The sequence below is a fragment of the Tympanuchus pallidicinctus genome, unplaced genomic scaffold (genome assembly GCF_026119805.1).
Source record: "Tympanuchus pallidicinctus isolate F22 unplaced genomic scaffold, pur_lepc_1.0 scaffold1, whole genome shotgun sequence".
NCBI lineage: Eukaryota > Metazoa > Chordata > Aves > Galliformes > Phasianidae > Tympanuchus > Tympanuchus pallidicinctus.
Window position 1 is genome coordinate 83,576,625 of NW_026294618.1, and position 24,314 is coordinate 83,600,938.

General features: G+C 36.1%; 1 protein-coding gene across 4 annotated transcripts in view; it reads left to right on the forward strand.

The window, feature by feature from the left end:
* SRBD1 (S1 RNA binding domain 1) overlaps nt 1-24,314 on the forward strand; it is a 122,698-nt gene that overhangs the window by 24,242 nt on the left and 74,142 nt on the right. For all 4 annotated transcript variants that reach the window (XM_052677162.1, XM_052677179.1, XM_052677154.1 and 1 more), the window contains 3 exons: nt 6,116-6,273; nt 8,031-8,121; nt 9,099-9,206. In XM_052677162.1, coding sequence (XP_052533122.1) covers nt 6,116-6,273; nt 8,031-8,121; nt 9,099-9,206 — 357 coding nt within the window. The remainder of the gene's footprint in view (nt 1-6,115; nt 6,274-8,030; nt 8,122-9,098; nt 9,207-24,314) is intronic.

Genomic DNA, 24,314 nt, shown 5'->3' on the forward strand with positions numbered 1-24,314 from the left:
GATTAAATATATGACCTTTCTTGGTTTAGACTTGGATAAGGAAATCATTTCTCTTAAGACATTTTGAATGTTTTGCATGTTTCCATCTTTATTTAAAGTATAGTACGGAGTTACATGACCATGGTAGAATTATATAATTATTCTGATATTAACATCTAAGTTTTACATTCCTGAATTTGCGCAGGATCCCTTCATATTAAAGCAATGTCAGTCACATTGTTCAGACACCATTTCTTTTACTTGTTTAAAAGAAACGAAGAAAGTAGTTACTGTGGCTGAAAGCGTTCCTCATGTTTGCCATCTGAAGTTTGTGGTAGATGTACTAGTTAGTGTTAGTGCTATTTGTTTATTCATTTTAAATTGTAATTGTCTCTAGAGAAGTCAGTGTTATTTCTGGTGGTACCGTAGTAATGATGTCATTAGACATAATTAAAGCATGAGATGGGAAGAGTTACAAAGTCTGTTCTTCCTCTGAGGATGTAGCTGGCCAAAAGCACATTCCTGCTACATCTTACCCGTCCATATTACAACTGTTTTTTTTTTTTTCCACCCTTCTGAATTAATCATAGCATGTGAGATGAAATGAACTCTATTCCTCCCTGAGTAAGAATAGGCCTTCTCTTTCCCCAAAATCACCTGACAAGAATATTGTCAGATTGGCTAACAGTACTGATCGTGTGATACTTATTTTTTTTGAATGCAAAAGAAACTGTCCAGGCAGTGTGTTTGATTTGGGAGAGGCTTCCTGATACGTGATCTTTAAGTTTTAAAGTCTGTTTTGAAGCAGTTCAATTGGAGTTTATTAAAGAGACCTTATTTCTGAGATCATAAATGTTGAAACTTGGTTATTCAGCATAGTAAGTACCTGAAATCCTCAGTCACATTCTGATATATAGTTCTTCCCTCCCAGCCTGGCTATGCTCTTCTGTTTTGGTTTAAGTTAGAGCAGTTTTCCTGGCATTTGCTTCTCAGGAGTGTTGTTGGATGAATGTTCTATATTCTTCCCAGGACTGTCAGCTAATGTTTTGAACAGCAGACGTTTGTCATGGCTTTTGGATTTCTTCACTGCAGTATGCTGTGTTTGGTTTTTTTTTTTTTTTTTTTTTTTTTTTTTGCAAGTGAAATTGCTTCACATCTTTTGTTTAGTCACTCCATGGTGAGCCTGTGTTTTGTGTAGTGGTTTTTTTTGTGTGTGTGTGTGTGTGAATTTCAATTGACTCATTTTTGTGACCTTAGTATCTCTAGCTGCTTGAGGGAAGGCACTACCTATTGTTTGGCCAAGGTGAGGAACATCTCATGGCCAGTGTGTGCAAGTATTGGCTTCTGTCAAATGGGTGTGAAAGTATTTGTCATTCCTAGCCTTGTCCACATTCAGACTCAGACAAGCAAATAAAACCGAATAAAACAAGCAAATAAAACCAAACTCACCTGAAAGGTAAGTCTGATATCATAAAATAAATAGTCAAACTGTGACATAATGGTTCTTTTCTCATATTTTTGCTTCATGATTCCTGTCACAGGATTCTCATGGCTTAACACATTTAACTTTTTATTCAGACTTTAACAAGAGGTATTGTGTGTAACATTATGAGGGCTACTGCAGCAGTAGGTTATTTTGTATTTAAATGAACAGAAAACCTTGTAACAAGAACATCTTATTTCCCTACTACTTTCTAGATGAAGTGTATAAGGCATAAATTTAAAGAATACAAATCTTGCTGTTTGTTCCTGAGTGGTTGCCTGTTTATATTTTACTCGTCGTGATAGTTCAGTATGATTGGCAGTGTCTGACTAGAAAAAGCTGAAGCTGCTCCCACAGAGGAGAATGCATGGAACCTGCCAGTAGTATTCCTGGTGCATAACCACTGAACCCTTATCCTTCTTTCATTCCCTTCCCCCACACCGGGAGCTGATTTTTAGGACTCTTGCAAAGGGCTGCTAAAATACTCAATACCTACTTTCAGCATTAATATCTGCAATCCACCCCATACTGTTCTTTCTCTTTTCTTTTTATTGTCATTAAACATTGGAACAGAAAGTTTCCAAGAATGTATTGAAATTTCTAGTGCATGTAGTGATCAGAAGGATAAAACTTGCCAGCAGGAGTTACCTTATTTATTGTTTAATTTCCTTTCTTCCACTCTGTCAGATACCATAATTTCTTATATCTGGTATAATAATGTCCAGTGTTGCTTTTGGCACTTTGAAATACATTTTATTTTGTTGCAGTCCTTCATGGAAGGATTCCATAAGGATTTGATGCAAGTGATGTGGCATGGACATTTCTTAATGGATAATCCTTTCCTAATTTTCCATGCTTTTTTGAAGCGAGTGCTTTCTCTCCTCTGTCTTCAGGGACACAAACGTTTCTCTGTATATCTTGTTTCACACCTGAAGCTAGTTGGCAGACATTTTTCCAGGGAAGGGGTAACCTCTTAGACTGTGTATGGAAGTGGGGACTTCTAAATCTCAGTTTAAAGACACACTCATCATACTTTGAATATAGAAGCAAATAGGTCACAATTAGGTTATTTGCTTTTATTACAGTGTAACTATTAGTGATATACAATCTGAGTGCTTTTTAGAGTTCAAAGAAGGAACTTGAAATTCTGGCTGTCAGTACTTTTTTAGTAAATTAGCAACTGCAGCTTTTAAAAAATATTTTTTTACAGAATTGCTTTTTGATTGTTTGAAGAGGAGGGCTGCTATCCTCTTCTGTGTTATATCTCTGCCTCATTAATGAGAATTGTCACAAATTGGAAAAATATGAGTCTGGGCATCTTGCCATTTGGAAGAAACTAATGGTACAGTGAAAAACAGCAAGATATTACATTGTTTGAGGTAGTTTAATATTTGTTCAAGGATCAAATGACTATTCCAACTTTAAAATGAAGGGCCAATACTTGCAACAGTAGATCATGTCATTGACACAAGTGTTGAGTGAGAGACAGTTAGAGGGAAAAGGAACATCTATATTTGAAATTAAAAAATACAGGATATTATGTAATAGAAAGGACATACATTATGTTCCCCCTACGCACCTGGCACTTTCAGTAACATTTCCTGTTACTATAAAAGTTTTGGTATATCCATTTATCCATGCCAATTTTAAATGCCATTTCCATAAGGTGCACATAACTAATAGCATGTGTTTAGGGGTAATTTTAATTCCGGCACAAGGCTCCCTTCACAGATAGACTGACGTGAATTTGCAGTGTGGGAGGACTCAGCCTTGTGGGCTGTAGGGAGCCCGTATCTGTGGGATAGATGGAGAGATGGAATTCAGCCTGTGTGAGTACAAAGTCTCTAGTTCAAGAGCTTCAAATCTTCTGTTGTTTACAGACAAATTTTAACTTTGTTTCTGCACACATGTGCAATCTGGACCTTAGTTGTGCATATATGTAGAAGATCCATGCAGTTTTGAGGGAGGCTTAAGTATTTGCTTTTTTTTGTTGCTGGTCTTTCACGAACTACATCAAGTACTTATGGTGATTTTATGGGCAAGAATTCAACTGGCACCTCCACCAATATCCCTGGACTCCCTCTGGAAAAGAGTGGTTCTGTGGTTTGGGCTATTTAACACTTTAAGGGTGGTATGAACTGTATTGCATTACAGAAGGACGCTGCAAGACTGAATGGCAGGAAATGAAATGGCAACTGAAAGGACAGTAAAGTGACATTCGAGTAATTCTCTTTTTATATATAAAATGATGAACTCTGAACTGCCCTGACAGTCTTTAGCACTGTGGAAGGTATTTCCATGTAGTTGCTAAGCATTCAGAAGATAAGATTATTTAGTTGCAGGATAAAGTCAGAACAAAATAATTGGTATAGTTTGCCAATATTTGGAATTCTGATCCTCTCATCTCAGAAAAAATAATGAATAGCTATCTCTTTGTATTTTTATTAGGTCTGGAAATCTCCCAGTGAATGGAAGGTATTGAAGATAAAAAGGTGTAATTTTTATTTATTAATTTTTTTTTCCCCAAGTAATTTTTCAGCATCAAATAAGTGATGACTCAGCTTAGTAAAGAGAAGACTTATTGAGGTGGAGTGCGAAGAATGGCGCAGAATTTTCAAGGATAACTTTCACTCTTCTGGTATCTAGGCCAACCTTAAAAATTAAACAGATCAAACCTCCAACAAAAAAGTCAGCTCTTTGCAGTTTGTGATAGACCTGCAGACCTTGCTGCTAAAGCACTTTGAGAACACAAGATGTGTGTGGGTTGATAGAGTAACTGGACAAGAGATTTGTTGTCAGCTGCTAAAGAAACGAGCAATGTCAAGCTCAGAAATACTGAGATGAAAATAATTGGAGGCTAGAATAAAATTTGGGAGCATTGTGTAACTTTAACCATACTGCTTTGAGTAATATCTATGTTAATTTGGTATAGTCGATATGTAGAGAGATTTTTTTGCTTTTTGTTTTTTTGTTTTTTTAAAAAGGGGATGCATTTTGCTATTGCACAGTTCCTTAGCAAATGCTCTCACAGTGATGTGAGAAAGAGAACAGCTGATTAACTTCAACAGGAAGCCATGAAACTGAAGTTTACTGTACCTGTGTACCACTTGTCTGTGTGTTCCAAAGCCAGTTCTTGTGTGTTGCGGTCAATATGTTCGCTTATTTTTTCATTTTCTTTTCCATGGTTGCTCTGACTTTCAAAATGGTCACAAAGGGCTGACCATGGCCTATGTATTGTGAAGTGCTCCCAGGACTGTAGAATTTAATGCTGACAGCAGCATGACTTTCTGAACTCAAATGCAAGAATGAATGAGAGTTGCAGAGAGAGAGCATTACCACAGACTAGCAAGAGGACCTCTAGTCTGCAAGTGACAGCCAGTGCAGAGTTTCCAGATCCATCTCTGGCCACTGTGGAGTGGTACAGTGCTGAGCTGTGTGTTTGCTGGATCATAGGGATGCTTAAATCAGACTCAAGGTTCTCGGCTAGGTTTTCTGTTACTCTGAACAGCTTCATATTGAGTCATGTCAAATGGCCTTTGTGAGTTATTTGGACTCTTTGTAACCTGCTTGTCTGGCATTGGTTGACCTGAACAATTTCAGTCACTTGTTTTTACAGGGTTTGGTTTACTGCAATGCAGGTATTTTCTCTGTAGAAAATGCACTTAGAGCTTACTTTTTTCAGTAATGGGTGGAAAGAAAAGCTTATTAAGGGCCTTGGCAACCCTTAAAGTTCTGTGAAGGCTTTTGCTTGTCTAAATTCTTGTAGTTATTGTCACTGTAATACAGATGAAAATGGTAATGACTGCCTGCAAAATAGGAACAATCTACTACATAATGAATATTTGTGTCCTTGTTGCTTTTTCAGTTTGGCTTTTTATATTTAAGATGCCATAGAGTGTCAAAAATGCTTGTTCTTAATAGTCATTCTCTCAGTGTCCACTTCTGACGAATATCATACATCTTCTGTATCTTCATTCAACAAGGCTGTGATTTCTCTCATGTAGTGCTGTGCATGTATTCTTGAAGTCATCAAAATCTAATTGTTGGTGCACCAACTCTTCTTTCTGTTGAAGAACACAGAGAATTAACTCCGTCAACTTCCTGCTTTGGTTTTGAAGAAGCAGGATAACCTCACAGACGTGTCAAATCTGCATGATTCTCCAATTCCTGTCAAAGAACTTAATTTGTAGATGAAGCTGTGTGGCTCAAGAATTGTAATGTGTTGGCCCTTCCAGGTTCCCTCTAGTACCTCCCGGACTAAATTATTGTCCTGTTTTTGCTGGGTCATGATTTTTCTCAAGAAGTGGGAAGTTACTTTAAGTTTAATCCATGCCTTCCTCGAATCTCTGCAAGTAGATATCAGCTCTTTAGGAAGATATCCTCCAGTCAAAACTGAGGTTTGAATTTTAGTTTGTGTGTATACACTTTTAATAGGTATTTCTGTTGTTATTCTTTCTTACTTTCTTATACAGTCCTCTCAATCTGGTTCTGACTGACCCCTATAAAAAAGAAAGTTTAAAAAATATGACTGAAAGTGTAATGTTTAATTAGAGAGCATGAAAGCAGAAGTGGAAAAATTTATGACTTTGGAACTATTGAAAGTGCATAAAGGAAATTTGAAGTAAAAATGACTTCTGCTTTCATCCTTCTAAGATCAAAGTTGACATCTGATGCAGAAAAGGAATCTGTGATGATGTTTGGAAGAAATCTCCGGCAGTTGCTTCTGACCAGCCCTGTGAGAGGTCGTACTTTGATGGGAGTAGATCCTGGATACAAACATGGCTGCAAGTTGGCTATTATTTCACCAACCAGTGAGTTTCAATACAAATTTTTGTTATTATTAGGTTTGGAAGGACTGTTTAAAAAAACATGTATTCAATTATGGGAAAGTGTAGTTTCAAAAAGCTATGAGTACTGCTCCAAAAGTAATGCCTCCTATTTGTTTATGTTGGCCCATAGCATCAGAGGTGGATGTTGATAACATGACAGCAGAGACTGCACCTTCCTGCCAGTATCCCATTCCATTTTGTTGCCATGTGACAGGTGGCAGCAGAGGGGCAGTCTGACAGAATAGCATCTGTCTTGGTGGTGTGTACGAAGCAAGGAGGTAGAATTGAATTCCTCTATGCAAAAAAAAATAAATATATGTTCATTGACAATTGCTGAATGTTTCTGGAGACTAAGTAGTGGATATGAGTACAGTGAAGCAGTGAGTGGTGCATTTCAGCAGTGGCGACAGTGATGTGAGCGATGAGTCACATTCCAGATGGCCATGCAGATTTTCACAAGTGCGGTATATAGACTCTTGTTCATAGCTGCTGCAGATGCATAGCTAATGATGGTGACTGTTCTGAAGAAGTGTTTTGTAGCTGAGAATTTGCTTTATGAAATAGCATTATTGTGCTCTGTTGTAGTTTTCGTAGAAATAAATAGAAGGCATTACTTTCAGAGTAACCTACGTTCATTTTATCAAATATATGTTTGCTTGTTTCTTAAGTTTTTAGTAATTTCCACACATCCTGTCTTAGAAATTCCTTTCTTCAGATATAAGGTTAAATTTTTTGCACATACATTCTAGTGTCTCTTGTGATATTACTACTTCTCAATAAAATAGAATTTCAAATTCCCTCAGCCTTCTTGAATATGGATTCAAATAACTGTGCCTCTCAGTAGTATGTAAGAACACCTGGCATTTTTATTGTTAACAAAGAGTTTGGATTTAAGTGCTTGCTATAACTTAGCTTTTTCCTGGGTAGCATCTTGATCATCTGGACACTTCATCAGAGCTTTTGATTAGGGTTATGTGTTAACATGAGAAATCAGAAATGTTTTTTTTACTTGCAGAACTTATATTATTCAGTTTCTAGATAGATAAAAATCATAGCCTTTCCAGTGCATCCTAGTCTGATCTGGGGATCCATGCTTTTTTAGATGCTGTGAGGAATCTTTTTTCTTTTGTCTCTGACTTTTGGCTGAGAATATACATACCCAGTGAGGGAATGAGAGAAGATATGCTCTTATTATGTTTTAAAATGGCAATGAAATGGAGGTAAATAGTTTTTAGCTTGCATTATACCATTAGCTATCGGTATTGTTTAATACAGGCTTATTTCCAAATTTGTTATGGGAATATGACAGGAGTGAGCAGTGAGCCTTGAAGTTCTAAAGCTCCTGTATTTCTAGTCCTTAAAATGGATTCCTAATTTTCATCTCTCTTTGATGGATCTCTTTTAAAACAAGTAAATAAAAATTAGTAGACTATAGCACTACATTTTTTGCAGTGAATTTTGTTCTCTTTGATAATATTAAGAGTATAAAGTATTATATAATTTGCTGCTCATTATTTCTTATTTGGATATGTCCTCAGGGAAATACAAAGTGTATCAACTTGTCTAGCTTTGGCAGCCTACCATACTTTTCATCTAATCAGAGACAAAAATAAAAGATGTCATTTTAAAACGCTTTATTTGTAAATCATTAAATTCACTTCAGTAATTGAGGAGGAAATAGCCTTGGAATGTCTTTTTAAAAAAAAGTATTCAATAGCTTTTTGTTGTTGTTGTTCTAGGTCAGATACTCCATACCGATATTGTATACTTGCATTCTGGTCAAGGATTTCGTGAAGCTGAGAAGATAAAGAGGCTTCTGCTGCAGTTCAGGTATGTTGAGGAAACTTATTATTCTTACTTAATGTAATGAAAAATCTTTGCTGCATCGATACTGGCCTTTGGGTAGAATCAAAATACTATTGTTTTTAATGGAATTATCCTTCTCTGTAGTTTAGAGCTTATTTTTTCTTAATGTATTCATGCTTTTTACCCTTTGTGTATGATAGAAGGATATGAAATGAAGCAACGAGTATGACTAAGATTGCATGCTATGAATGTATTTCCATAAAACTCTGTCATTCTATTTATGTTTAGGATTAGAAATTAACATTAAGGAACAAATTTAGACATGCTGTCTTCCCTTCTTCCCACCCTGAACCCACTCATTGATCCTTTCCTATTCCAAAAGCCAGATACAATTTTTGAAAGAAGTTTGTTAAGCAAAGGAAATCGTACCCAGATCGATCTCCAGATGGAATAGCAAACAGGGAACACAATTACAAGGCTATTGTATTTACATGCTTTGGGAACCCCAATGGGCAGACATCTTGTCCAGTGAATCAGCTGCTGAACTGCCAGGGTATATGAGCCAATTTGTTTTTAAGCATTGGATTGGCTTTAAACATCATGATTTGGTGACTAGTTGGCTGTACTGAGGCATTCCAAGACATAATCTGTAACTAAGATTCTGATTGCTTGGGCACTTACTTTTTCATGATTTATAGTAGATGAAGGAAATATCAAGTGAGTTGATCTGAGGACTGTAAACACGTGACCTTTCTTCTATAAATATCAATATTATTATTTTTTAACTCTTCAATTTCATTACAAGTGAGTGACATTTTTGACTCGTCTTTTTAAGTTGTATTGAAAAGCTTTTAAGCAAAATGTGGTATTATTAGGAATGTTTATTAAATGCAGTTATTCTATTATGTAAAGTAAGGTGTATAGGTCATTGTACATTGAGCATTGTGTGAAAAAGTCTAAAAGAATAGTTGAAAAAAATTTTTTTTCTACTCCATTCAAAGCTGTAGCACTGTTGTGATTGGCAATGGCACGGCTTGCAGAGAAACAGAAGCTTACTTTGCTGATTTAATTATGAAGAAATACTTTGCACCACTGGATGTTGTTTACTGGTAAGATTACTTTGCTTTTTGTGATGTTCAGCTGCTCAACCTCTTTTAACCTAACAGCTGTTTTTAAGTGTAATGTTTGTTAAGTTATTCTTTTGGTTACTTTATCTGTGTTTAAGTCAAGCTTGATCCATCCTTTTAGCCGAAGGAAAAGGAGTGTTGCTCTTTGGAGCATGAAGGTAGATTAAGTCTGCAAGAGACTCACTGAAGCAGTTTTTCTCTTTGTGAAGTTCATACTGTTGCTGTTATCACGCTGAAGTCTGTGAGAATTGTAGCTCAAGGATCATATATTCGTTTCTTGATAAATCAAGTTAAACCTTGTGTTGTCTGACTGTTGTATGGAATATTTACTAATCCCCTTGATATTAATTTGTCTGGAATTAAATACCCTATGTATAGCTAGCAGAAAGTAGTGAAGGTATTTATCTTCTTTAATTTTAAAACATCATCCATTAGTTTGTCAAATTCTAACTATTCTGCCTTTTATTTGTATGGAACTATATTGCCTTTTTCCATGCAGAATTGCATCTGCTGCTTAAGAGACAGGGATTTTCTGATGTTGTTAGGCAGTGTTTCTGTTGTGATGGGTTTGGTGGGCTTTTTTTTGCGGGGAAGGGAGGCAAGCGGGGGGGGGGGCATATGGGTTTTTTTTCTGCAAAGGATGGAGACTGTTCAAACTTCTGAGAAATTATGCATCTGCTTCAGGAAACCAACTCTAAAACGGTGAATTTTTATAGTCAGTAGAAAATGAAAAGCACTTCTTACTGTGTGTTTTCTGGCAAATATTTATGTTAGTTTTGTTCACTTTATGTAGTTTAAACATCAATTATGTTAACATAAGCATTTTGTCTGAAGGCAGTAATGATCTGATATCATATACAAAATGAAAATGACTGTTTAGCCTATACAAGAAAAATGTATTTCTGCTATTCTGTGGCAGATCATTTTCACATTCTTTTCTTGGGTTGCTTTAATATTTTTAATATTGTAAAGCAAGATTATAGAATCTGCAAGATAACAAAGTATTGATTGGGGCAGGAGCAATAGCATTTAGAAGTGAATAAAAGCTTTAGGAATCAGTATAAATGCTCTGAGGCAGAAGTCATGCAGGTTACCAAGTTAGTTACTTTTTTGTATTCGTATCTGATCATTTTCTATCTTTCATTTTTTCCAAAACTTTTGGTGATATTTGTAGAAAAAAATACAAGGACTGCTGCAAAAGTAATGCCTATTATTTTATTATGTTGGCCCACAATATCAGAGATGGATGTTAATGGTGTGCGTGGCAGTAGAGGTTGAACTTTCCCACCGATATTTTATTACATGTAGTTGCTGTGTGACAAATGGCAGCGAAGAGATGTGTGACAGAATAACATCTGACATAGAAGTGCACATGGTTGTGTGTAATTGAATTCCGTGTGGAAAAAATGGCATCCGTTGATATTCACTGGCACTTGCAGAATGTTTCTGAAGACCAAACAGTGGATGTGAGCACTGTCAGGTAGCGTGTGGTACATTTCTGCACTGGCAACAGCAGCATGAAAGACAAGCCGTGTTCTGGATGGTCACACCACAAAACGAGGAACATCTTGATCAGTTCATCTGCATGAATTGGCAGATTATGTCCAGGGAGTTGTGTACAGAGCTGAAAGCTGGCTGCAGTGTGTTGGAAACAATGGTGGCAATGTTGAGATCTTGGAAAGTTTGCATCAGGTGGATCCCACAAATGCTCACACAGTAGGAGTAGAAAGAACACTGTATGCAAGTTCATCAGGGCCTATTGAATGAATACAAAGCTGAAGGTGATAGTTACCTGGATCACATCATTACTGGTGATGAGATGTGGTGTTGCCACTGCAAGTTGGAGTCAAAATGGTAGTCTATGTTGTGGTGACCTGTGAATTCCACATTAAAAATAAAAAATAAAAAAATACAGCCCTCAGAAGGTAAAGTAATGTGCACATTTCTGGGATAAGAAACAGATGATCCTTCTAGATTTCCAGACATGTCACCATCTCTGACTGCTACATTATGATGTGGATTAGGCTGAAGGCTCAGACTTCTAGTGTCAGCCTAAAGAAGAAAACCTTTTTTTCTGCAGCCAGGCTCTACACCAGTCTGAGGAATATGGAGCGTATTATCAGTTTTGGCTTGGCTGTCCTATCACACCAGATGTGTAGTCTGGATTTAGTGCCTTCTAGCTTTCATGTGTTTGGGCCGATGAAAAGTAGATAAATCTCTGCTGGTGCAGATTTATATGAGCATGACATGCAGGTCCTTGTTTATTGCTGGCAGAAATACATATCTAATATTGTTGATTATGTTGAAAAACTTGTTCTATCAAACAATGTTATTTTACTCTTTGTATCTGTTGTAGTTTTCATGGAATTAAATAGAAAGTATTACTTCTGGAGCAATCAAAGTATATAAATGCAATCTTCATCTCCAAGATTTCCTGGGAGTGAAAATTAGCAGAATGAAAACAGTTTTTGCTTTTGTTCAGTGTTTATATTTTCATAGTAGTAGTCGTTTCCTTGTTTTGCTCCTTTGTGATGAGAAGCTGGTCCTTATGTCATGTTCTGTAAGTAGAACACTGAGATCCTGCTTAGAAAATACAGAGTCAAAAAATGTAAGGTGGTTGTTGTTGTGTGGTATATCTATATGGGATGCTTGCTTCTGTTGACCTATATGGAGTCATACTGTTTGTGTGTGCCTGTATGTATTCTACAAAGTAAGCTGGATCTGCAGTCTTAATGTTTAGTTTAACTGTTTAGACAGTTTATTTCTTGAGGATTGTGATTCCCATGTTGCTATTTCTGCTAAACTAGTTTACATGCATCTCGTTGCCTTAACCAGTACCACAGTTGCTCAGAGATGCTTCTGAATCTTGCAAAGTTCCTTTGCTTTCTGGCTCTAGAAAGTCATCTTTTGATTATGTTGTTTTCTCATATGCGTTTTTTCACCACGGGAAAAGTAAGAGCATTGTACGTAGCCTGAACACAGTTCAGTTTAATTCAGTGGAAACCCACTGTATGCTTTTGGATCATGTGAATTTTAGTACATTATAGTTCATTATTAAGGGAGTGCTTAGGCAATTTTGAATGAAAAATGAAATTACAAATCAATTGAGTGTTTGTACAGAAAAATAACAAAAACAGGCAAAAAAAAAAATAAAAAATCTCACCGTACTGAAACTTACAGGATGCATCAATTACATCTTATGTGATACCTTTGGCAAAGCATTGTACATCTTGGTAAGGCACTGAACTGTGTGAAGGTGGAAATGCTTGCCTGACAAAACTGAACTCTTAGTTGTTCTGTACAAGTTTCAGAGAATTGCCAATGATATTTACATTTACAGTCCTTTTCTTGAAGAAATCCAAATGTAAAATGACCAGACTTTGTTGTTTTATAGTGTCTTAAAACCAAAGCCCCAATCAGCTTCGTAAGCTATTGCTCAGAAATGACATTCAGAAAAATAGAGTGGTATTGCAGACTTTGGCTTCTCTGGCAAATAACGCCAATTGAATACTCAGTGACTGTATGTATGTGCATTACATGCAGAAATATGCTGAATTTCTCTCTAGGGGTCAAGCCCTGTGCAATTGTTTCAGAGTTGTGCATGAAGATATCCTTGACTTCAGAATTTAACTTCAATGAGCGTATAACCACAAACCTCAACTAAAGCACACAGTTAAAGAGGTGAAGTAGGGGCAATGATTAGGTTAACTGATTCTCACTTTAGAATATTTCAGTTGCATTGATATCAAAGGAGATTTCCCAAATAGTTTTGTTTATAGGACCAATTTTTCTCAACTATTTTATTTGATGACTAGTTTATATTTTTCTAGTGCTAATAAATAGACAAAATGCAGTCTGTTAGAATACCAGGTTCTCAGCAATGGCGATTATTAATGAAGTTTTTACTGAAGCTTTCCAGAGAGAAGACAAATGAGTTAAGATAATGATAGGAATATAAGGCATGTAGCACACTTTTTCTTGCAGCCTTAAAACCTGTCTGGACTCAGTTTGACAGTTTTTGATTTAAAGCAAATATTTTTCGCTATTTTTATAACCAACACACTTTCAGTACCTACATCCAACCTAAATAACTTCAGGATTCTTTTGCAAGTGCAGTTTTCCTTTTAGAGTCAATGTTTATTGACTTAGATTAGAACTGGACTAGAGCCCAGAGACCGTCATATCTAGTCTTCAGGTTTTTTGTTACAAATCAGTTTTCGTTACAAGGTTCAATAAATATTCTTGATTATTTCTGTTAGTTCTATTGTGAGTCTGCCAAAGATACATTGTATTATAACCAAAACAGATGTTCTCTTTTAGACAAGTGTATTTGTTTCAGCAGGACCAGAAATGCAAATGAGACAACAGTGTGTTCAGCATTTACATTGCAGACTATAAACTTTTAGGATTTCATTGACCATTTTGGATTAAATAAAAATCTAGAAAAAAAGTCACCAATCTTATTCCATATTTAGATCACTGCAACTGTATTTCTTTAATTGCTGCCTGTTCTTGGAAATGAAAACTGTTTGAATGACAGATGAATACCAAAACTGGATGCCGTGAGCAGCTCAGTCATCGTATTTGGAAAAATGAAGTCACAGTTTTTCATTCTGCCTCTGTGGTTGCATTGTCACAATATAAGCACTCCTAGTCCAGCTTTTCCTCCATGCTTGTTTTATTAATGCACACTTAAATTGTATTATTCCATCTCATTTTTGGAAAATAAAGTAAGTTTGTTAGGTATCAGGCACTGCTGCTAGGCAAATGTATTTTTATAGGGTTGTTTTCTAGGTGGCTTGGTGTTCTTTTTCTGTTATGCTTAGATTTAACTTGATTTGAAATCTTTTTCTACTGCTTTCAGCAAAATATTTTCTTGCTCTTGAGGCTTTATAAGCGGTGTAATTAATAATTTACTGCTGTTTAAGTTCAAACACTTCTGTACTGTGACAAATAGGGGAAAGTCTGTAATGTCTTGTAAAGTTCTCATTTGGTTTTCTTTAATGTTTAAATTGTCTGCTATAGAATACTTAGTAAAGTTCTGCTAAGGTAGAATAGGACTATTTAATACCTTTTGAAGTTGGACCTTGGTGGCAAGAAATTGATTTAGAAATGTTTGTTCTATGGGATTTCAGGTCCACTTGTATTTTATAGGTGTCTGCACATGCTTTAAATATCCTTTTCAATTTAAATGTGTGTTTTATGTTGTTGAATATCTACATTATGCTCTCTCAGCTTTAACAAATGCCACTTTCAAGTTCCGTGCCTCTACATTTCTAATGTTACACTAGCTTAATTCCCATTACTTTTCTGCTTCATAGCACTCGCAGTTTGAAAGGGACCTAACATTCGGGTTCACATTATGATAATTAGGTTTCAAAGCAGTGTGGGGGGATTAAGATGTCTGAAGTCTAGTTGCCGAATAAAGTTCAGAACTACTTGTAAAACTTGTTTAAGTGGTTAACAGAAGTGGTTTTATTTATTCAGTGCTCATGCAGCATTAATCCGTATTTCATCAGGTACCCATGGTGCTGTAACTCTAGATATGACCTTGGGACTTAATTTACCCCATCTCAGTTTTCCTTATTAATGTGCCATGAAAGAGGTACATGAAAGATAGACAACATCAAAGCACCTTTTCAAATAAAGTGGTTGATATGAATCCTCTGGTATTTAACACTGTCTGTCAAATGTTTCAGCTGGTTTGCATCCTTTTACAAGCTATTGCTTGCTGCATTAATGCAGTTGTTTCAAGTCTGTCGAGAGTACAAAGGAGGTAGGAATATGGGAAACTTTATTCCTGTTTCTTTTTTATTATCTTTTAAGTTGTTTTTGATGACATATGCTTGCACTTACACACCTTAGGTCAGTAGAAACCCAATTCAAAACGTAGAAGACTGTAGGGAGAGATATTGTGAAAGGAATACATATTTCACAGAATCTGCAGACATCTGAAATATGCACTGAAGACCTTTTGTTCTGCTTTCGCTTGTTGCAGACTGTAGTGGAGTCCTAAACAACAAAGAAATACTGTGAGGAAGAAATAAGTTTAAAATGTGTGTGAAAACATAATCAGTGAAAATATTTTAAATCGCGCTTTCCAACCAAACTGTGCTCTGCCTCTTATCTAAAATTAGTATATTTGTGATTACTTACCACAACAGTTGGACATAACAAATGTGTATGTTTCAAATTAAAAACTTTTTTGCGTATCTTTATATTTCAGACTGTTGTAAATAAGATATTCAGTCTGCATAGAGACTTTCTCCTCCTGTTATTCTTGATTATCATTATTTTAGCTAGTAATTAGTCTGATATTCAGCATAATGTGAATGGAATAAGTGTCTCCATTCAAAATAGCACTTGATGTTTGTTCATGATCCATCCACAGTCTGGTATCAAAGATGAGTTGAGACTGTAGTATTTAGAGAAGAGATTTTCAGAAGTCATCTTGGATTTGAAAACAATCCAAAAAAGCAAAGGTTGTCCTGGCTACATTACTTGTTTTAAAAGTTTACTGTAGAAATCATTGCAGTCTGTACTCTTTTCTTCTTTTCTTTTATTTTCCTTATCTCAGAGGAGAAGAAAAAAAAAAAACAACATAAGCAATAATGAAACATAATGGGACAGGTGAAATAGGAGATGATAATTTGAAGTATGATTTTTGAAGTTGTTTAAATAAACTTTATAAGTTTAAATAAACTTCATAACTCTATATTTTTATATCACTTGAGAGATGATTATGGAATACTATCTGCTGAATTCTATTACAGGCAAACAGATTTGCAGTTTTTTAACTTAAAAACAAAGTCTAGTTGGAAGTACGTCAGTGTGATTAAGGAAATTATGAATGCCTTAAGTATAGAAAGAGTAAGATATATAGGGAGTCTGGACTTCAACAGTGCAATAGTGGGGAAGTGGTGGTGGGCAGGAAGTAAATGTAATGGAAGAAATCTAAATCTTGAGGAAAAAGTCAGTTTTTCCAGACCAGTAGATCATGTTGTTTGACTTAGATTGTGAACAGTATGTGGGAAAAGAGTTGGGGGAAGGTAAGAGGAAATTCATATGTCTTCCCTTCTTTCTTTTCTCTTTCTGAGAGAAAATCTCACCAACAGTAATGTCATGTTTAAGAAGTTACATATTTTGAATGTGTGAATGTCTTCAGACCTTCTAAAGACACTATAGAAAAAAGCAGAAAATTAACTTTTACGTAATTAGGGAAGATTTTGAGACAAAAAGCTATTAAGCTTGTGACAAAATGTTTATGAATAGTTTTGTGTGCTATTCAATTGGAAATGTGCTGATCTCAAATCCGCTCTTGCAAATTACATAGGAAGCATTCAAAATACATAGAGACATAAGAAGAAATTGTAAAGGTAAAAGGTTATTCAGAGAAGATGTGCAAAGGATACGCAATAAGCAAATGCTGCTATTTCTGCCATAAACAGTTACTGAGGCACGAAGTCTTGTGTTCAAACCTACTTCCAAGGCCCAGAAATGATAGATTAAAAGAAAAATGAATAACTACATCTTTAATGTGCTAGATTGTGACAGTAAAATAAACTAGCTCATTTGCATGTGTGGTATTTTTGAGGTGGTAGTATATCTAGTGGGTTTCTGTTTCAGACTGAAATATTTTAGGTTATTTAATATGATTACAGCCTTTGGAAGTCTGTGCTATTTGGTCAATGCCATAAAGTTTGATTTCAAAGATATTTCCTTGAAGGGCTTCTTTGATTCTTGAAAGGGTTGTTGAACCTTGGGGTGGCTCTTGGCTCACCAGCTCTTGAGAGTGTAACACTACTAACAGGAGACTAGCTTCCTTCCTTCTCCACCGTGGACCCTTTTGGAAGATAGCTGTGAGCCATAGGATGAAAACAACTGGAAGTAATAAAAAATAGAAAGACTCAGAAATTTGGATTTGAAATAGGTGAAATCATGTTTAAGAAATTCTGCCTCTCGTTGGTATTCGGGGTGCTATTCTGTTATTCTCTGTCTTAGAAATGCCGGAAATACACGTGTACTTTAAGTCACTGCCATTAAGTAGCTGTGACAACTGGTAAATTTTCTACTAGTATAAATGCTAGGAAAACTCATTTAGGCTCTTCACTATGTAAAAAGACTCCAGGAGGAATTACTTGTGGAAACCTGTCAGGAGAGAATTTAAGTACAAGCATCAAAATATAAAGAATGATTAATATTGATAGCGTCCAGATTAAAATGATATAAATACAAGACGTATTCCTTGATTTGTGAGGTACTAAGCCAGAGTATTATGGCACAGTCTGACCTGGTTGCATGTTTGGGTAGTGTTTTGTCTTTAAGCAGACATTCTGTTGGAACAGAAGGCGAAAGTAAGCATTTTTCCATTTGTGTGAGATTGCCAGTAATGTGTTTTTAGTTAAGTTGAGATTCTGCCAAACTTCATACCTATTCATTTGTGAAACCACGTTTGGTGTTCTGCATTTCAGTTCTTTTGGGGCTTCCTTTATTGTGATATACAGATTTATTTATTTAAGCTTATGTCGTGCTATTATCATTGATGCTGATAGCAGAAGCTTAAGTTAGGTGTTCAGGTTACATTAGGCTGCTTAGTGCTCTACATGATATACCCTAATTTCAGTGGCTTTAAACTGTCAGTTATCTTTGGGATTAAATTCTTCATTCTAGATCTCTGTTAGAGCGTATCTGTGCAGATTTAATATATTTTTTTATAGAACAATTGGGAATCTTGAAGTAAATTGAGTGCACAGTGCACATATATACAAATACTGTCATTTAATGGGGAAGAGGGTTTCTTTATTTTCTGAAGCATCAGTGGTATTCATCTGTTACATCCCAAGTTTGGAGAAAAAACTCTGTCTCTCCTTCTGACAGTCTGTTTTGAGGTTTATTTTGAATAGTAAACCTAGTGAATCAGACATCTGTACAGCTACTAACAAGCTCCCCCTGGTGCCACAAGATCAGCTATTAAAAGCCTCAATAAAAAAAGAAAATTACTTGAATTTTAAGGACATCTGCAAAATATTCTTCAGTGACTTTTCAGGTCTGATAGACTGAAAATTGTCTGGGAAGAAGAAAAGTAAATACAATGCCTTGGTTAGTAAAGCTAGAGCTCTTTTACTCTGTAGTTATATAAGTTCTCATTTTTATCCCTCATTTCAGATTATTTGTTCATGGAGTCTGTTGGCAGTGCAGAGCTGCTTGCTACTACTATGTCACACATGAAGCTGGTGTACTATTGTTCAGTGCTGAAACGGAGTTGTGCTGGTCTAGGCTCATTTTTCATATCAAGAAAGTGTATAGCAGTCTTAAAAGCTTCATGAATGATGCTGAAAGAAGCCACAGCAACAGGAGATGCTTCAGCACACTTGTGATGTTTTCAGGACTTGAGAGACAAAGAATGTAGACGTGCTGTGTCTCAAAGGGCCTTTGAGTAACTTATTTCAGCTGGAAAAAGGATTAGATTTAGATGACTGCAGTGTCAGACATTTGTAACTGAAGGTGCCTATTGAGAGTAATTCCTTTCTATAACTGGATTCCAGTGGTTTTGTCAATGATGAGTAAGTGGAGGGAGTAAGAAATGATCCATTTGTCATGGTGTGTGATATGAAGGCAAGAAAGATGTCTGAAAAGAGACATCAAAAAGCACAAGCTTCTGTGAAGGAAATGAAGCACTTCCTTCAGTTTCTCACTGGAGCAACGAGGACAACTGGAACTGGGTAGGGAAAGGGAAGAGGAAGGTTCTTTCTCCTGTTCTTTTCAGTTTTGGTATAAGCCTGCTGCTTTGATGGCATCAGGTAGAGATGAAAATTGTGACTTTCTAAGCCATTCTGTGTATTATTTATTTTCCATTCCTTTAAGAAGTCCTGAAAGCAAGTGTGCAACTGAGACAGAAGTAATGGTTTCATCTTAATCCTGTTTGTAATTACAAGTAAGATTACGACTTCCAATTGTGTGGTGTTACATAAAATAACATCAAATGCTATTCAGGCAGCTTAGTTTTCTGTGGAGCTTTCCAAATATAAAATTGGGTGGGAGAGAGAGAGATGTAAATCGAGATGCAGCTAATAGCTATTGCTAATTTTAAATCAGTGTTACATAAAAATTATCTCTGAAACTTATATAATTTTTATATTTCATTGCTCATTTTTGTATTTCATTATGTTGTATCATTTTTATATTTCATTCTTGGCAGACAAGGCAACATGCCCACTGCCTTTTCAGCCCTTTTATTGGAGTGTGCTGGAAGTATCAGTTGAATAAAATACATTTTGACATTTGAACTTGACATCAGTGTTTCAGAAAAACAATTCAGACATATAGCTTCCCTGGATGGTTCTCTTGTCACTACTATGATTTTGTACTGTAAATATGCTTTGGAAGTGGACATTCAGTAAAAAGCAGTGATGTCTTTATTACTTCTTCCTGGCCTATTTCTACCTCATAACGTATAATTGCACCTCAAAGTTTTCTGTGTTTTTATTCAAATTATTTTCTGTAAGTTAGTTTGTCATTTTTAAGTAAATCGTAGTGGATATTCCTGTGTTTCCTCTCAGCGATTCTCTCCCTGAAGATTTAACATTTTCTTCCTGTAAAAATAAATAGAAAGAGACATTGTCAATTCAGATGTTGTAAAACAAAATAATTCTGAAATCATGATATAGTATCCTTTTAATATATCCTCTTCAGGTACCAACAGCACCACTGCTGAGTCCTATGAGCAGGGCAAGTCAGAGGAAATCAGTTTTCCTCTCACTGGATTCTTTTTGGTAAACCTGTTGCTGTGGGTTGGCTTCCAACAAGAGCAGTGTTTTCTGAGATGAGAATTAAAATAAGAAAAAATAGTTCTTCCATTGCTTAGTAAGAAGAAACTGGTGACATCTAATTTGGAGCACAGTCTTACATTTTATTATGTGTAAGATATTTCTTCTAGCTTTTTGTAAATTAAAGATTCAAATTAGATGCTGTTCATGACTTGTGTAAGTACATCTAATTTACTATGCAGTGCAATAAGGGCAAAATGGATTAGTTTCTAGCTGAACTGAAATATCAGTATCATAGGCAAAAAAAAGAATGATTTTGCTTAATTCTAGATTGTGATAAAAATATATAATCATTACAATAAGATTAGGATGAAACAGTTCATTTATGTACTTTTGTACTCTACAGAGGGTGAAACAAAAACAGGTCTAAATTGGAAAATTTGGTATGAATTAAGTTTATGTCTACTTGTTATTTATTTATGAATAACAATGGATTTGTGAGTTAGCTTCGACTGGATTTTGTGACAAAATGTCATTTTGCAGTTTCTCCTTTACTACACCACAGTTGATGTAATTAAACTGCATAAATCACTGTGGTGCTGGTTCCTGTTGCAAGCCCTTCTGACTTTCAGGGGAAATCCTGACTTGGTGCTTGTGAAATGCTGGTTCTGGTTCTCTGGGTCTGATGAAACCCAAATCCGGCCCCCTCTGGTGTGAGGTGTTTGTAACTTCAAACTTCTGTTTGTATTGTGCAGGAGAATGTTTCAGCTTGAACAGAATGCTGAACACATCTGCCTTTAGGAACTTTGGAAACAGATTTCCAAATATGTATTTCAGAGGCATTTGAGATTAGTGGTATTTACAATTACGTTGTTCTCAGTTTTTAGGGGGGAGAAATAAATTGAAGGCAGGTGGTAATTGGACCCTTAATATTAAAATCTGCATTTTAACAGAATTAAAAGCTGAATTAGTTGAACTTGTATTTGTGCTCAGACTTGGCAGCATATCCTTCCTCTGGGGGTAGATGCTTGATGTTTGTTGCCTTGTGCTTTTCCATCTGGCACTAGTGGTGGAGGAGGAGCTTTTTACACCATCTCTGCAGTGGGTGTAGGAAGTGCTCCCAGTCTTGAAACAGCCTTGCTAGAAAAAGCCTTGGCATGACCCAGCATGGATCATGGCACGTGACAGTGCTTTTGAGTGGTGGCAGCCTCGTGCCCTCTTGGCTGACGGCTGCTGAGGCAGCGATCTCCTGGCCTGTGTTTCAGGGGCAGGCCAAGGAGGAGGCTTGGCTCTTCCACCCGCCACGCTAGCCAGCAGAATGAGCGAGTGCCTGAGGGCATGGGATGATTGGCTGCGTTGCAGGGTGCTGTGCGTTCCATGCTGGCATATTTTCTCTGTAACCCCCTGCAGGAGTTGCCCGCTGCAGCCTCTGGCTGTGCACTGCCATTGAGTCTCACATGAACTCTTGTTCTCATCTGGACAATTACTGTTGTGACATTGTATTCTCTTCTTCTGCACCCATGATATCCATGCTATTGTTGTTTTTAAATAACAGATAGTTAGTTATTATCTACAAGAGTCTTTATACTCAATATTAAGTGGGCTTTTTACTGCAAGGATCAGAAGTACAAATATTTCTATTCATTTCTGAACAATTCCCAAAGAATTATAGGTTTTGTTTCTTGTTTATGGCATCTGAGGAAGCTCAAATTTTTCCAGTGCAGTGCTGTTTACTTTCTAAGGCTCCATTTGTTTGTCAGGCTAAGCCAGCTTTTCTGAAATCTAAAGAATCACTGCAAGGCCCTGTTTCTTCATTGCTTGTTTATCTTGATGGATCCAGACATGAGACTCCAATGACTGAGCCACTGCACTCAGATTCCGTGTGCATGGCCTACGTGACATAATACCTGAAATTCTGCTGGTGTTCCTAGGAGTGGGTTCAGATCATGTTCTCTTCCAACAGAATGCTTTCCCAAAGACCCTCCCATGAAGTTGCAGTCTGGCTTTGCCACGTGCTCTCCAGATATGAAATGGGGAGGAAAGTTTTGAAACAATTTGCTCTCATTTTGAAGTGATGTGTGTGATTCTCCTTCTCCTTCTTACTCTTCTCCCAGGCAACAGACAGGACCCAAGGAAATGGCCGCAAGCTGTACCAGGGGAGGTTTAGATTAGACATAAGAAAAACTATTTCTCTCAGAGAGTGGTCAGGCGCTGGAATGGGCTGCCCAGGGAGGTGATGGAGTCACTGTACCTGGTAATGTTCAAGAGGCATCTGGGTGAGGAGATATGAGATATGGTTTAGTAGCTTTTGGTAGCAATTAATGGGAGGATGGTTGGACTAGATGATCTTGTAGATCCTTTCCAACCTTTCTGATTATGAGCTTTCTGATGTGGACTTTTCTGTTAGAGAAAACAACCTAGTTGTATTTGAAAAAGATTTGATTTTCATCAGTGCATTTGTTTAGAGTTGTGTAATTGTCACCTACAAGTCCTTGTGCGTTTCTAAGAAATTTTTTTCCTCTTAAAAAATGGGCTTCAAGAAGGATTAATGTGATTAAAAAGATGTAGTTCCAAGATTTCTTTCAACAAAATATTTATACTTGGACTCATAATAGAGTCACGTTAATGTATTAACGTAACTCTACACTGTTTTAAACAGATTTTTACTGCTAGAATTGCAGGTGATTGACTACCTGGATACTGTGGGATATATCTATGAGTAGAAGAGCACTTTGCAAATGGTGATGTAAAAAATAGGATATCAAATAATTATGTTGTGTTCTTATGATTCAGATATAAGACCAGCTCTTCAGTAGTAAGAAATCTGTCTTATCCTATGCTTTCGTATTTGGATAACTAAATAGGAAAAAAAAAAAATTTACTTGACTTTTTTTCCAGTTTAAAAGTAATTAGTTAGAAATGAAGCATAAGGAATTTCAGTGTAGAAGAGGAAGTTTTTTTAAAGTGTTTGTAGTGGATGAAAAATGTGTTTTAAATGAAGTGGTCTTTGAGCATATGTTTATGCCAGTTCTAGTGATACTGCTCATGGAAAGTCTCCAGTGTGGATCTGTCACAACCTGAGGGAACAAATTATTCCCTCTTTAAAAGGGGGGGAAAAAAAAAAAAAAAGAAGTGTGAGTGGGAGTGGGTGGGAACAAGTGTAGCACTGCCTAACTGAACTTTTTTTTTTACTGATTTGTTTGGTTTGTTTTTTTTTTTTTTAATTGAGTCAGCTTTTTTTCTTTGGTTTGATTCTTATTAAAGGAATTTATGTTTTCATGAATTGCATGCTTATTCAGAATTTGTTTCACAATTGTGGGTGTCTGGGGGTTCTTGTTTTGTTTTTCCACTGATATGTGAGGCTTTGTAAAGAAAAATGAGAAGGTATTACTGTTTTAAATGATTAAGCAGTGGACAACAGGAGCTCACTTTCTTCTGGAGACACACTTGATTCAGATTCACATCACTTACTGTAGGTGCCCAGTGGTTGCATATTTTATCAGTGAAATAACAATATTTAAACCCATGACAATGAGGAGCACTAGAGAAGACATGAAAGAACCCTAGAGGCCCCGAAGGAGAAAAATGTATAGTTTAACAAACAAAGCATCAGATCTACTCAGGATGCTGTATAGACAATTAGGTTGTCGTTGTCTTTAAATCTATGGCTGAGGAAAGTGACTGTAAGGAAAGATTAATTTTAAACAGAACATCTTGCTTTTGAAAGAAAGTGAGCTATTAAAAAAAAAAAAGAATGCTAAGAAGCTTTTTCTGATTACAGGCAAATTGTATATTTTTTTAACTATCAGAATATGCTAGTTTTTCTGAATTTTACATGAGGAAAGATACTTTCTGAAGAATCAGAGTAACCCCTTTTTTGTGTGTGTGAGTTTCTCTTGACTTTCTTTCTTATCTGCTGTGATATTTTCTTTATTATAATGCTGTTATTCCTTTACAGGTGTGTAATAGTAGATTTTGCTGGAAGTACTAAAATAGCACCTTACTTTACAGTCTTTCTTCCAGTAAAGAAAATTATTCAGTTGATGGACAAAGTGGAACACTTTTTTTTATCAATGTCAGCTTTGAATTTTCATAAAATAAAAGTGTAAAAGCCAATGTTTTTCCTGCATTAAAAAAGAAAGAAAGAAAGAAAAATGGGGACTTCAAACATTGGAAGAACATTGTGATGATTAAGTTTGCAGAAATTACTTTTGAGGCAGCAGTATATAATTTTAACAAGGTCTTCTTAAAGCACCATTTACTCTATGTAACATTTGTCTCAAGAGTGTTGAGTTAGAGAATAAACATATCTGGCCATATCTGC